Genomic DNA, 14,317 nt, shown 5'->3' with positions numbered 1-14,317 from the left:
TACTCAATTGGCACAATTACAAAGCTAAGATCAGCCAGGTTAGTAATGTGCAGGTGCTAGATGAACTTTCCTTACTGACCTCATTTGACGTTCAGCACCATCACACGGTATTCGATGCTACGACAGTAGCGACACCGTAGAGTATGACTGGAAAACTGAGGATCGCAGTGGTTGGCGCAGGACCTGCGGGCCTTGCAATTGCCATCGAGCTCAAAAAGCTACCCTTCGTTGAATATACGCTCTACGAGCGGAACGACCGCATCAGTGAGATTGGAGCTGGAATTAGCATCCAGCAGACCACATGGCGTATGCTCGAGGTTATGGGAGCAGCTCAGCATCTGCGAGACTCGACGTGGTTTAGACCTGAAGACGGCCACTCTGTGAGGCACTAGTAAGCTGTTCATCGTAGGTCATTTTGAACTGCAGAGCTTCGCTTACCATATCGTAGCAACGGCAGGACTGGAAGACTGCTGTCGACTCGCTATCAACCTAACGTTCCTAAGGAGTTTCTGCACGCCCGGTGCCATAGGGCAGAACTGCAAAATGCACTGTGGAAAGCCAACGACCCAGGCCATATTCGGACATCCAAAAGACTCACGAATATCTCACAGCTTCCTTCGGGCAGAGTCCGACTTCAGTTTGCCGACGGCTTCGTGGACGAGGTAGATCTGCTAGTTGGCGCAGATGGCATCCGATCGGTCGTGCGCTCCTTCGCTTTTCCGGAGCACAAGATTGCCTATACCGGACGGACGGTTTATCGTACACTCATCCCGGTCGAGGAGGTACGGTGTATCGAGGGGTTACCCGCCGATGCCGTTGCTTTCTGGCATGCGCCGAAGGGGGAATGGGTGTACACCTGCAACCTTGGTGGAAAAGATTTCGAGCTCACTGTTATGACCAACGAGCCTTTAACCGAGCACGAAAAGGAGCGTGTCAGCTGGGGCGAGCCTGCGAATGTCAGCGATATGACACGCCACTTTCCGGTCAGTACGAAATCCAGGCATGCTAAGATGCAGGGCTGACTGAGTGCTCAGAACTTCTTCAGACCAATCCAGGAACTGTTCGCCATAACTCCCGACATCAAACGATACGCAGCGTTCTCTGGCCCCCGCCTCCAAAGCGTTGTCACCGACTCAAATAATATAGCCTTGATAGGTGACGCTTCGCATCCACTCTCCGGTGCTTTCGGCTCAGGGGCGGGATTCGCGCTCGAAGACGCTTATACTCTTACTCAAAGCTTGCGATGGGCGTTTGCTAGAGACAGAAGTAAACCTCAGCTAGGAGATGCCTTACACCTATTCGATCGTGTACGCTCGCCGCATTATGAGAAACTTTACCGTGTGCTTGACGGCTTCAAGGAAGTGGCTGGAAACCTAGCTGCGCCGCACCTTCAGCTCAATTCGGACGAAGAGGTCGCCGTACTGGTGGCCATGAATTGGGCAAAGCGCCACGACTGGATCTATGAGTACGATATCACTCAGGACTTTGCCAGGATAGCCGAACAGGAGAGTGATTAGTGTGCCTTCGCCGAAGACATACGGTGGCCTACGGAGCGTCGCTTGAGGCAATTTCGACATCCATCGAACACATAGTACTCATAAGGGTATGCTGCAGCGATGCGGCCGTACTTTTCAAAGATGATGAGGGAGGTAGGAGTTGAAGTCCGGAGAAGTCATTAGGTTTCCGCTGGAGTTTGCTCGGTCAACGGGCCTAGCGGACCGAACCCGACGCGAAGCTTGGCGTTTACCTCGCTTCCCAGCGTCGTCTCCGTCAAATCACTCCACTCTCCGTGACATCTGTAGCCGCGTTTCTAGTCCGAACTGTCACCTGTAGCTGCCCATACGTTGTGCACGTATTGTGTCCCTCACCGAACATCATTCCAAGCTTTTTGTAGCTTGAGTCCACGGACCAATTCTTTTCCTTCAGATCCCCCCGGGGCACTGGTCCTCCACATCCTCCACTCTCTACCACGCCGGCAGAAGGTTACTGCTCACGTTAAGGATGCACCATCTTGTAGCTGGGCCCACACCAACGGATATTGCCAGCCAGCTGCCGTGGCTACAAAGAAAGTCACGACCCAGAAATGCCCCAATATACGGCAGATAACGGGAACCACAGAATGCATTGCCGCAGCACGCAGGCATAAGTGTTGTCGCAACGCTTTGAACATCGTCTCCAACAGACAGACCACGTAACAAATGCCAAAGAACCATGTCTGTGCCCTTAGCGTATTGCATCGATGCGTCAGCCAGTCGACATACGCATGACACAAAGCCGACAGAGTGAACTGCCACAACGCTCTCAAAGCCTTATTATCCGCCATCCATCTTGGCATAAGCGTGCCAAAAGATCGTACATGCAGATTCTGCCAGGCTTTCCCCAGAAAGCACAAAGAGTGGTTGCTTGAGAGAAATCCCCAAACACGAGCGGCCAGTCCGCGGGCTCATCCCAGCTAAGGAGACCGACGAACAGAATGGCACCGAGTTTGTGCCCAATCTCGAGGGAGGAGTAGGTACTCCACATCCAGCTTGTGGTGACGATTACGCGAAGGCCAAGATGGCGGGATATTGGCCGGGGCAGGAGTAATGTCTGTTGCTCAGGGGCGAGGTCCTCGGGTTGTATGTGGAGAGACCGAAGGACGAGGCTGGAGATGCCCGAAACGCATCTACTGCCGATGAGGAGACTCACGATAGCCCTGCCCTTTCGTATTGAAAAGACGATTCGATCCTTCAAGACCATTCGCCGAGGTGAAGTGTCATGGATCGGCAGCCTCCGAACATTGAGTCATGTCCGAACAGCCTTCTCCCAGCTCTCTCCAGGACTCCTTGTGGCATCATGGAAGAGAAGTATTGTTGCTGAATGGACCGCGAGCCCAAGCGCGAATGCAGCCGCGCCATTTGGAAACCAAGCGATGCCTTTGCATTGGAGTGCAGCCACGTTGCAGAGGGTTTGGGCCACGCAAGCAACGTTTCGTTTAAGGCCTGAGGGCTGCGGGAAGACGACTTTGAAGAGCATGACGGCAATGACGAATAATGACAGTGGCGCCAGTGGACTGTGATCCATGATCAGCGAAAATGGAGGTGCAAAGCTCATCACATAGCGTAAGCTCAAATTCTTATATGGAGCAAAGTGCCCCTGAGCGCTTCACCTCAGCCTTTGTACCAACACTGAGCATCGCTGGCTGCCGTACATGTGGAATATTTTTCGATGAAGTGAGCGCCTGTGTGTCAATGAGGCGAGCATCGTCAACAGGATCAGACTATGTCAAGTCAGTCGCAGCTGTTGTTAAGGTCCGTTGCACAGCTCTTCCACATGACTTCACTATGGTTGGTCGGACAGTTTCACCAGCCCATAGACTATAAGACAGTGCAACATCGCTTTCAAATTTCTCTCTCCTCCGGTCCGGTACAGTCTCTCTCCTCCACGGGAACTCTAGCATAGGATGGTGTGAAGACACTTTACCGCGGTGAATAAGCCTTCTCACGAGCGTAAACACCGACAAAACAAGGTAACATTGTTTGTAACTCCCTCTCTATACCGTTTTGATACTTGATCTTCCGCCCAACGTGTTTCATTAGTGGGATAGTATGAGAAGACGTTGCAAGCGCTCCTCTGCGTGTTGGATGAGCGTCAATTGATCTTGGCTGCGAATTCTTGAATTCGGCAGCCTTCTTCACCGCACACCCTCAAAATAGCTTGTACTTGGATTCACCAAGCAAAAAATACAACGAAGCTGAGGCAAAAGGCCCAAACACTCACCGGTGGATGATAAAAACGATCAGACGAAGGATGCGACTTTGCAAGTATGTTCGATATAAGAACAGCTACCTTTCTGCTCAGACATCAGCCAAATCGCAACTTCACCAGCGAACAAAGGCAGAGCAAGACCAAATAGTTCTACTGCAACCCAACAACCATTCTTACCATCCTCAACAGCAATCATGCCTATGAGACTCGCAGCGCTCCCCGAGATCATCGCCATGGTCGGCCACGCAGGCATCATCGGCGGCGCCACAGTCGGAGCATGTGCGCAATCCGGCAGCTGTCCGGGCTGGCATAATAAGCGCAACGTAGACATGCCAGAGGCGGTAGTCACTGATATCCTGCTCGCCAACCGCCAGACCGGCGTCGGTCCCTGCAACGTCCGGCAGTACAATTTCGACCAGTGCAAGGACTCTCTGCAGGGAATTACGATATCTTCTTCTCTGCCAGCCCCCGGTGGTATGTCCCAACTGACACACCTGGCTTCTTGAGGTTCTTCAGAGACTGACCCTAGTCGCAGAGGCCCGCTTCGACAACGTCCCGGCGACTTGCATGAATTTGGCGACGGTCCTCACTGGAGCCTGCGGTGCGGATGGTCCGGCTGTTCAGCCTTGTGGTTCGGCTTGCCTGCACTACTATGGATTGACGAGCAACGAGCTCAAGCAGCTCTCGGCCGCTCTTAAGCCTATGGCGAAGTAAAATGACACCTCAGGGGTGCGAGATATGGGGGTGGCGGTAGAGGGTTCGGGTGGTAGAGGGCACACTCGTTTGAAGTTCATTCCATCATGTTTTACTAGGCGGCTAGAGTACTTCGTTTCAAATCACATTCGCTCGCTCGTTGCGCTTTCACTGGGTACGTCCAAGCGGCCAGTACTGTAATTCGAAGCTCTTTGCGGTGAGGTCTTTGACACTGCTGCATCCGTTACTGGGTTTGGGAGGAGGCAAGGTCAACAAGAACACGAAGTGCGATGCTTCCCTGAAGCGGAGTTCTGAGCCATCGCCGTCATACAACGTTGTATGTTTTTGAAGTAATTGGGGGAGGAGGTAGAAAGAGAAAAGGAGTGCTTCTTAGAGTTTGCCCGGTCTTTGGGACCGAGCGGACCGCTCCAGCCGCAGAGCTTGGCGTTCACGTCGCCTGCTTTGTGTAACATCACTTCTGCTCAAGCATTGCCTAGTTGCTCACGTCTCGGTCCAACACATCTATTATCGCTCGAAACTTCGGAAGTGTCTTCTTCAAACATCAGAGCTATTGTAACCTCTCTTTGGTTACGATGAACAAGACGACAATGGACTTCAGTGAAGTTCACTTCAAAGGGACGTTGCTCCACACCTTAAGCGAAGAGCTCAAGGTCCATCGGAGCCGATAAGACCGGTGAAGCAGGCGATCAGTCAAAGTCGGGGTTTACAGCCTCATGGCAGGGCACAAAGCTGCCTTCACAGTACCCTTTCACGTCCATGTTGAACATTCGCAGAGCCCCATTTCCGCCTATAAACCAGGCATCGAGCCTTACGGAAGTCCTCAACACTTGGCCTCGCTGCCACTGAAACGTTTGATCGCACTACTATTGACAAGGAGTGTCCCCAGCCACGCTTTAAACGTCTCCAAGCCACCTTTCGCAACGATCATGCCATCAGAACGTATCGCTGGATACCGTCTGCGGCAGAGTGATTTGGCGGCATTCCTTCGAAAAACCTTTGGCAGCCCTTTCGAGTTTCAGATCAGGGTATCGTCGAGAAACCTGCGAAATTCGGAAACCTGCTTTACTGACTATCGCGAAAGCTTCGAAATGATCAATACTCCTTCAACGTTCCGCGGAAGCTCACATCTGTAAGTAGTTGCCAGTGTACGAAACGTATCTCTGACAAATCGAACAGCAAGAGAAAGATCAGATCAAAGACTTGAGAATCAGCTCGGACTAGCGCTTTTCGCATAAGGTGGTCTCCGCCACCGGGCTGAGGGGGTCATTGCAAGACCATCTCAACCGACCGGCGCTTGGTTGGCCTGGGAAACGCTTTGAACAAGGGCTTGGGAGGCGTACATGATTGCAGGTGCGTTCTGTAGGCGGCCTCACAGCTCTGGAAACTTGGTGCACCCGCTTAGGTGGGGTGGTCCCGGGAGTAACACTGGGCAATGCATTAGCGGACCGGCTTTACCGCTCTTGCTGCGCCATGCTGAAATATGTGCCAGCGGACAACTACTTCTTGACATACAGTCTCTTCTATTAAAGTCACTAGGACAGCATTCACTTTTAATAATCCACTGCACATTGCGTCTGAAGCCCAGGTCAACAATATGGACGAGTTCGCCAGATCGTGTTCCCGTGCCGAGCAATACCCTCGAAATCTGCTCAACGCCAGCACACCTGTCTACACTCGGCAAGCCATTGAGGACCAACTCAACCAGCGGTCGAGGCAGCTATTCTGTGATGAGAGCGTAGCATCAAGCAAACACAGGCCTTCTTTGAACGTTTTCGAGGGCTCTGGTCATAGTACGTGAATCAATCTTACTTCCACGGAATTCTAGAGGCTGACGTGCAAATCAGGCTTCAGATCTTCCAACCTGAGCACTTTGCAGGCGCTTCAAACCCATCTGGCGGCACATGATCAAGATAATGAGATGAGATATGTGTAAGCGAAATAGATAACCTTCAAGTGAATATGCTCACATTCAATCCAACATATAGCTCGATCGAAGCGCCGCATTCCTGCGAGATGCTAAAGCTCTCCAGGCAAATGTTCAATTACCTCATGACCTATCATCAAGTAACGCCGTTCTTCGTCGAGTTCGTCTTGCCCTTCGGGAGAAGAGACTACAAACAAGACTTTCCACACTGCGGATTTCGAAACGTCAGCAGATTACACAAGACCGAAGCCAGCGTATCCACCCCTCAACTTCGAATGTCTAGACGGCAAATCGAGATCAGCTACAGCCTGATGTCCGTCGAACCCGATACTGATTTGAACGACCCTACCAAGAAGCGGTGGTCCATTCGCATGTGTAGCATCTATCACGCTTTCGATATTGAGACCGGCAAAACCACCTGGATGACCGTGAAAGGCAACAGCGGCATTCGAAAGTTACTGGAAACTCAACTCGCCGAAAAATCCGGAAGCAAGAATGCAACATATAACGTTCACCGCAGATTCAAAGATACCCTGGATGTGCACTTGATGCTGGTTCAATGGGCCGCGGAATACTGGCATTCTTACATCAGCCACATTCAAGAAGACCTTCAAGAAAGGACCCGCCACGCAAATTCAATCTCTGTGCAATCTTCGACTAGCACCGAGAGCTTGAAGCAAAGAATGCGTACACTGGATTACTTGTACTCGGCAAATGTCGACAAGCAGCGACCACAGTTCATCATACCCTTCAGACGCATGTTGCGTAGACTTGGATCGACCAAAGCCAAAGAAGAGGGAGTGGTCAGCGGTGCGATGGAAATGACTGCTGAGCCAGAGCCCATCGACGACGACTCAGAACGCTTCTGCTTTGACGATGTGCAGGATGTTCAAACGCTCGGAGACAGAGCAACGGAAGTCATGGTGGCTTTGAGAACGAATCGCAACGTTGTCGATTCTTTGGCCAGAGGATATCGCTCCATGGCTCCATTTCTGGACCCAGACTGCACCGATGACATCGAAGACTTCGCACGCAAAGTGCAGGATGTCACGTCCCACTTCGACATGCAAAAGTCCAACGCCGACACTTTGCTATCGTTTATCAATGAACGAAAGACCCAGGTGAGCGAGCTAGTGTACACCATTAGTTATCGAGCTGACGACCACAAGCTCTACGCTATCTTGCAGTATGAGAATATGGAGTCCAGTCGAGATCTGGCCGTCAAGGCTCATGTTGCTACGTGTGCGATGCAGCTCATGACGCTGGACATGCAAGTTGTTACGCGCAAGATGAAGAGCGAAGCCATTTCGATGCGGGTCATCACGCTCGTGACTCTGTTCTTCTTGCCTGGCACGTTCATATCTGTGAGTCAAGCTAATGGAATGTACGGTGCGACCTCTGACCATGGCCCAGACTTTGATGAGCACTCCGATTGTCTCGTTCGAAACCGACAGTGACGGCTTTTCCTCTCGCAACATCGGGCAAGGCGCTCTACAGTTCTATGTGGCCATTAGCCTGCCTCTAATGTGTTTGACGTTCTTTGTGTGGTACGCAGTCCATTGGCGAGAGAGCCGCGAAGCGGCACGACATGCTCGAGCAATCGCAGAGCTGAAATTTGGCGATGATTTGGTGTGAGGCTGAGTGCGTTGGCTTGTGATAGCCGAACATGGTGTCAGGGAGCTCGAGGCGAAGCAATTCTGTGCTACTCTCGGCAAGCAAGCGCTCGCGCAACGCATCGGGCGATGTGAGTGGGTTGCATGGTCGCTCGCATGAGGCTGATTGAGCTGAGAGGCCGCTCAAATGGGGCGCAAGCTACCTGAGCTGCCCACCCGTCAAGAGTGACAGTCGCCTCTCCGTCAACCACAAGGGGTTCCTGCGAGGTCAAAGTGCCGGTCCTGCGGAGACGCGCAGCCGGTGGATGGTATCTCCCACAAGCCAATAACCTCACCGTTCATGGCAATGCAAACTTCAAGACACTCTTTCTTTATCCCGACGGCCGTCGCCACTTGCTAACGCCCCATCAATCGGAATCCTAGCACACGAGCTGGTGGCTAAGGCACGATGACTGTACAAGACTCGAGCAATCAGCTCGTGCAGCGGCTGTTATCCCACATCGACGACGATTGGACCACGCCATGCGAACACAATGGCATTTCCTCTCCATTTGTCTCTCAGGCAGCAATCAAAAACTTCCTCACGAGCTACACGCAGATACGCGAGTTGATCGCGGCTGCCTGCGGTATAGACTCGACCGACAGCATAAGGTGGATAGTACAGCACTGCCCCATCGGATTTTGCATTCTTTTGAGGCTCGGGAAAGGGGAATACGTCAGACATTTCGTCGGACATGCTGGACTCTGGGACGGACACCTACCGTTCTTCGCTAGGCCTGATGACTTTCCACAAGTGCCTCCGGAGCCGGCTTTCTTTGAAAAGTTTCGACAAGAACAATGGCGTTTCTTTCCGGTTACCATCCCTCGGGACCCAGCTGTCAAGTTCCAGAAGGAGAGGCCTCTGCCGATTGTGGAAAGCCAGTTGTTGGGGGAAAGCGAGACGGCGAATCTTTACCGTGTCAAAATACATCGAGAATATGACAGCAACAGCGTCCCTAACGAGGTAAGCTGTAGGAACATGTGCGCCGGCCTCTTCGAATCTACTGACTTTCGTTCTGAAGAGCAACGAGTACAAAGATTACGCCTTGAAGACCTACATTGGAAAGCGAGCCGAAAAATACTACCGTACAGAAGTCGACAACTTCGCAAAGCTTTGTCTGGTGCATCGAGAGCCTCCACAGGGACTCATTCGTTTCCACTGCGGCTTCGAACACAACGACACGTTCAACCTGCTCCTGGATTATGCCACATTTGGGAGTTTACGAGACCTCTTTGAGAAGGAAGAACCGCCTTCCTCAGGGCAAGACATCGTTCGACTCTGGGAGCGATTCTCGATGTGCATCCAAGCATTGAACAGGATACATGAACTTGATCTGTCAGAAGACGGGTCTAGGGTATTTCAGGGGTAAGAGTGGTCCACACGAGAAGGGAACGAGCCGCTATTTGCTGACGTTTCCAATCCATCAGGTGGCACCAGGACATTCGACCCGAGAACATCTTGATACATAGATGCGGCGACTACACAGCACCTCATGAGTTTCAGTTCATGCTGGGTGACCTCGGCTTAAGCCACTTTGTTCGCATGTGCCGTAGCAAAGATGATCCAGTTGCCCTTGATACGGGGGGCACCCGCACATATGGTATCCCAGTCCGATTACTCTTCGAAGGGGGAGCTGATTATATGCAGGTGCGCCCGAGCTGTACAGACACTCCGATTTTGATGCCATGAGACGTCTCTTTCCGACTCGCGCTATTGACATCTGGTCCCTGGGATGCGTAATGCTGGATCTCTGCGTCTGGATTGTCCGTGGTAGACGATACCTTGAAGCATTTGGTTTGCGCCGCGAAGAAGCGAATGACAAGCTAGGAACGCTGGCAGGAGACTGCTTCCATGACGGATATCAACCTCACCCCAGTCTCTCGACTGTCGTGTACGACGAGATGAGCACTTTGCTTGACGATATGAGAGTCTCTGACCATATCACCGAGCCAGTGCTCGAGATCACAAGACGCATGCTTCGACCAGAACCGAAGCAACGTCCAACGGCCCCGGCAGTCCTTGCAGATATCGAGAGTGCGATCAAAGCAGCCAAGGAGCGATGCAACGACTGGTACGCGAGACCGCGAACTCGTTCTGGGTCGAGTCCACGCAGAAACTCCGCCTTCGAAAGCATTCGCACTCAGAACCAAGACAGTGTTCGTTTGATACAATCCCCAGTATTGGCATCGACCGCCGCGACGATTCCATTCCCCTCTCTGGGAACAGATTTATTCACAAAACAGCCAAATGTTCCCTTTCCTGAGAGTCACTTCGCTAGTGGCATCACTGGGCTAGGCCTACCTATGAACAACGACTTCCACGAGAACGCTCAGCCAGATCTTCATACGCTTCAGTCTTCTCCCCTGATCGTTACGTCAAAGCTGGCGACAGACATTGAAGAGGACGCCCAGAGGCCCAAGCGAAGGCCACACGCATCGAGCTCGCCTGGTCCGCAGAATGTAGAGTTTCTGATGGTCAACAGTGATTCCCAAGCCAATTCGAACCGACCTGACCGGGTAGAGCCTGTCGAAGGAAGACGATCTTTCAGTCCAGAGCAAAACAAGAAGCCTCGGCGTCAGAATGTCCCTTACCTCTCACGAGACGACGTTATAAAATGGATGGCGGCGAAGAAGAGGTTCTTCGGACAGAAGCCACCCCTCGACTTCGACCATTATCGCAGATGGTTAAATACGCGGGATCACGTACGTTGTCCCCAGCCCCTTTGCGCACGACAGCACTGACAAGATCTTAGGTCTTCCTCCTGGATGACTCCCGAACAATGTCAACCTACACAGAACACGTTACGACCCTCCTCAGCCCCTTAATATACACCGTAAAAGAACACGACCCAGACGGCGTGGAAGTCCACTTCACCATTTCCACAAGCACCCGACAGTCCAAAAAATCCTCTGTGCTGATGGACCAAGTCGAACGCCACAAATTCGAAGGCAAGACCGATATCAGCGTCCGCCTGGGCCAGATCCTTCGAAGATATCGTGTCGCGCTGGAAGACAAGCGCTTGGCGCATCAGAGTGTAAGACCGTTGAGTATATACATTCTGACGGATGGGGTTTGGGAGGGAGGACGGGATGCTCAGACGCCGATTCGGGAGCTCATTGCTGTGATGAAGCATTATGAGTGTGATCGGAAACAGGTCGGGATACAGTTTATAAGCTTTGGGAATGATGAGAGGGGGTTGCAGAGGTTGGCGGAGCTGGATCAGTTTGGGAAGCAGGCTGATGTTGGATTGTAAGTTGCCCGTCTCTTGAGGATATGATGGTGGTTGTGGTGACTGACGTTTTATCAGGGACATTGTGGATACTGAAAGCTCGCTGGGGAACGTATGGAAGATGCTGCTGGGTGCGATTGACAAGACGTTTGATGATGAGTTTAGCGATGGGGAGGCGGTATAGTCCTCGGAGTTGGGTCTGCTATACACTGGCCTACGTTAATGGCAATAATACCTTCAAAAGTCGCTGGAGAATTGCATGCATTTCTCAATGTGCAGCTGCGCAGGATCCTGGAGATATTGATGCCATTAGGATTCTGGCTCGTTGTTGTCGCAGTCGGCTCTCTGTCGGTCACGATCCGAAAAGGGGCCTTTCCAGAAATTGCCTCCTGCACGTTGCGGTGGGAGTACCAGACGGACTTCTGGGCAAAATCTGGTGACGAGTAGTCGCTGGGTCGCCAAGCATGACGGCGAGCTCGTGAGCCATGTTACGAGACATGTAGTGGATTGCCGGCGAAGTGTCAGCAGAGCTCTGGTCGCGTGAGGTGGCGGGAAGTTGGCCTTTTCCAGTTCTCTAATCAAGCCGCTTAACTGAAATTTGATTGATCTTCGGCGGTTGCAGCCGGTGGCGGGCCTGATTTGAGTCATCACATGCCCGCCTGCTAACCAAACCTAGGTACTTTTTGATCATTCACTCACACACCTCCTGCCGCCTGGAGCCAGGTGACAGCATGTCGACTCACTGATTGATATCATTCTTTACCCTCCCTCACCGCTGCGTCGCTCTAGTGTCGTCACCGTTTGGTGCCAAAACAGAGCTGTGCCCGCATCCTCCACCTCCTCGCGTCATTGTTTGGGCGCATCTGCAGGCCATCTTCGCAAAGCTACACCGAGCTCCAAACAACGCGCTAGCCACACGTCGGCCACGGTCACTCGCACGGCAGGCTGTTTTCGTTGCGGCCCTCCATCAATATTCCAGTCAAAGTTTTGATGGCGACACCCGCCGACGCCAACGAAAGGTCGAAAAAAATATTCTGAGCGATCCCCTTCAGGTATGGTGCTTCCCGTCAATTACTCCGTCATTACGTGCATAGGAGGGAGCTCCTGAGCAGTGGATCGGCGCAGCAGCAGCAGCCAGCAGCAGCCAGCAGAGCCGGCTCGCGGAGAAGGCAGGGCAGGGCACAAAAGCACATGCTTGTGCCTGGCTTTTCAACCGCATTGACCTGATTCTTAACTAAACCACCCGTCTTCCTGTCACGGATTGTTTTCGACCGTGGAGGACGGAGGACTCGCACACTCGATGAATGCTGACCACTCGTCAGTCCGTCTCTCGCTGCACACCCAGCTGAGCGATGTCCCGCTCACACGAGGAATTTCCCCTGCTGTAAGTTGTCCCTTCACTTTTACTATATCACTGCCTTGCACGCCCACTGATCCTCACTTTCCTTACAGCAACGGAATCGGCTTGTACCCTGCCCCCATCCTCGGTGACGGCAACTGCCTCTTCAACGCCCTCTCCGACCAGCTCTACGGCCACCAAAATGAGCACGCCGCCATACGCTCGCGTGTCATCGACTACATGCGTGAGCACGAACACTACTACAAGCAGTTCATCGACGTGCACCCCGGAGGCGGTATCAGACGAAACCCGAAACGCAAGAATGCGGGAGCCTACTCGTCACCGGCGAACTTTTCCCTGCCATCTTCCGCCGACATCGACCGCGTTTTCGAGAGCCACTTGGATATTATGGCGAGAGGAGGCACTTACGGCGACAACATGGAAATTACCGCTTTCTCATCGGCCTTTGGGTACGACGTGAAGATATATCAACGAGATTTTGCGTACATGGTGTCTGGAAGCGGAGATGAAGACGCAAGCCGACCAGTAGCACACATTGCATACCACAACTGGGAGCATTATTCTTCGATACGAAACCTCGACGGCCCACACACGGGCATGCCGAACGTGTCACCCAAGGCACTGTCGCCGGAGGAAGAGCAGAGGCAGAAGGAAAAGCTTGCACAAACACCTCACGTGCTGCCATGGATGATTGAGGTGGTGGAGAAGTCATTGCCATTCTTGACCGACAAGGTCACCATGAAGCGATACCTCGAAGCAGCCAAGGGCGATGTCAACCTTGCCGTGTCAAACATGCTGGAGGCTGAAGAGAACGGCAGTGCTTCGTCACGTCACGAAAGCTCTAGTATTGAGCGTGACCATGACAGCGACGACGACATGCATGATGGTCCGAATAAGAAGCAAGACAGACGCATGAGCAGAGCATCGAGAGCACAGAAAGAGCGAAGCTCAGAGAGCAAACACAGCCTTTCGCAGCTGACCGTCTATGATGGCAGCCAAGAGTCGTTCACCAGCTGGGAATCGGAGACATCCAGCCAGCCTGACGCGTCGCAACAGAGCAATACCACTCAAAGCACCTCTTTCGAAGGCGAATCATCCGTGAAGAAGGAATCAAACGATTTCGCCAGCAACTCACAACTGGACGGCCCTCCCAAGCCTCGCCCACGTTTGACACTGCATGGTCCCCGGCCACCCGGCGGCAAGACCCAACAGCGGCAATCTGGCCCTCGAATAACTGCCAGAGACAAGATCCAGCTGAAGAAGCAGGCTCAGAAAGCAGCACGCAAGGAGCGCTCGAAGGCGGATACCAAGGGCGAACGTGCTGAAAGCCCATCCAAGGTCGGCCTCACTCTCAGAGCTAAAGGCATGACTGAAACGCCACCGGTCGAAACGCTGCGGACGCTCTACATATGAGGACGCTCGGCCACGGCGACGATTCTTACGACCTCTCATTGCTTCTTGTTTTGGTGTCGATGATGCAAGATACCCATTTCCGTCCGTTCCAGCCTCTCCAACAAGCAAAGCATAGCGTTGGCAGTTTCACTTCTTCAAGCATTGTAGCATAGCGAAGGCGTACGACGAAAAAGTAAAAAGGATAGTACTGGGAAACAACAAGGGCGTTCTTCTAATTTTGGTGGGAAGGCGGTTTGATTTGACTCGAAGTGAACCAGTGCTCTGAAGGGCTCAGTCA

At 52.6% G+C, this 14,317-nt stretch overlaps 4 protein-coding genes across 4 annotated transcripts; all 4 read left to right on the top strand.

The window, feature by feature from the left end:
• Positions 1–143: 143 nt before the first annotated feature.
• On the top strand, positions 144–1,517 carry M409DRAFT_56206 (uncharacterized protein; the record flags this gene model as incomplete). The annotated part of the gene is made up of 3 exons (XM_033813218.1): positions 144–391; positions 449–983; positions 1,035–1,517. The coding sequence occupies 3 exons, from the start codon at positions 144–146 to the stop codon at positions 1,515–1,517; spliced, it is 1,266 nt and encodes a 421-aa protein (XP_033665723.1).
• Positions 1,518–3,941: 2,424 nt separating this feature from the next.
• M409DRAFT_24738 (uncharacterized protein) lies at positions 3,942–4,461 on the top strand (the record flags this gene model as incomplete). Its single annotated transcript, XM_033807367.1, has 2 exons — positions 3,942–4,221; positions 4,283–4,461. 2 exons carry the CDS (start codon positions 3,942–3,944, stop codon positions 4,459–4,461), a joined length of 459 nt encoding a protein of 152 aa, XP_033665722.1.
• Positions 4,462–5,387: 926 nt separating this feature from the next.
• M409DRAFT_24737 (uncharacterized protein) lies at positions 5,388–11,451 on the top strand (the record flags this gene model as incomplete). Its single annotated transcript, XM_033807366.1, has 13 exons — positions 5,388–5,486; positions 5,543–5,590; positions 6,047–6,251; positions 6,306–6,390; positions 6,447–7,506; positions 7,555–7,749; positions 7,799–7,932; positions 8,773–9,001; positions 9,060–9,403; positions 9,466–9,638; positions 9,686–10,740; positions 10,791–11,287; positions 11,346–11,451. 13 exons carry the CDS (start codon positions 5,388–5,390, stop codon positions 11,449–11,451), a joined length of 4,230 nt encoding a protein of 1,409 aa, XP_033665721.1.
• A 1,168-nt stretch (positions 11,452–12,619) lies between these two features.
• M409DRAFT_67564 (uncharacterized protein) lies at positions 12,620–14,040 on the top strand (the record flags this gene model as incomplete). Its single annotated transcript, XM_033817465.1, has 2 exons — positions 12,620–12,651; positions 12,720–14,040. The coding sequence occupies 2 exons, from the start codon at positions 12,620–12,622 to the stop codon at positions 14,038–14,040; spliced, it is 1,353 nt and encodes a 450-aa protein (XP_033665720.1).
• Positions 14,041–14,317: the final 277 nt, after the last annotated feature.

This window comes from Zasmidium cellare, assembly GCF_010093935.1.
Source record: "Zasmidium cellare ATCC 36951 unplaced genomic scaffold M409scaffold_24, whole genome shotgun sequence".
NCBI classification, from domain to species: Eukaryota; Fungi; Ascomycota; class Dothideomycetes; order Mycosphaerellales; family Mycosphaerellaceae; genus Zasmidium; species Zasmidium cellare.
The sequence above is the reverse complement of the archived record's forward strand: the minus strand, read 5'-3'. Positions and strand labels throughout refer to the sequence as shown.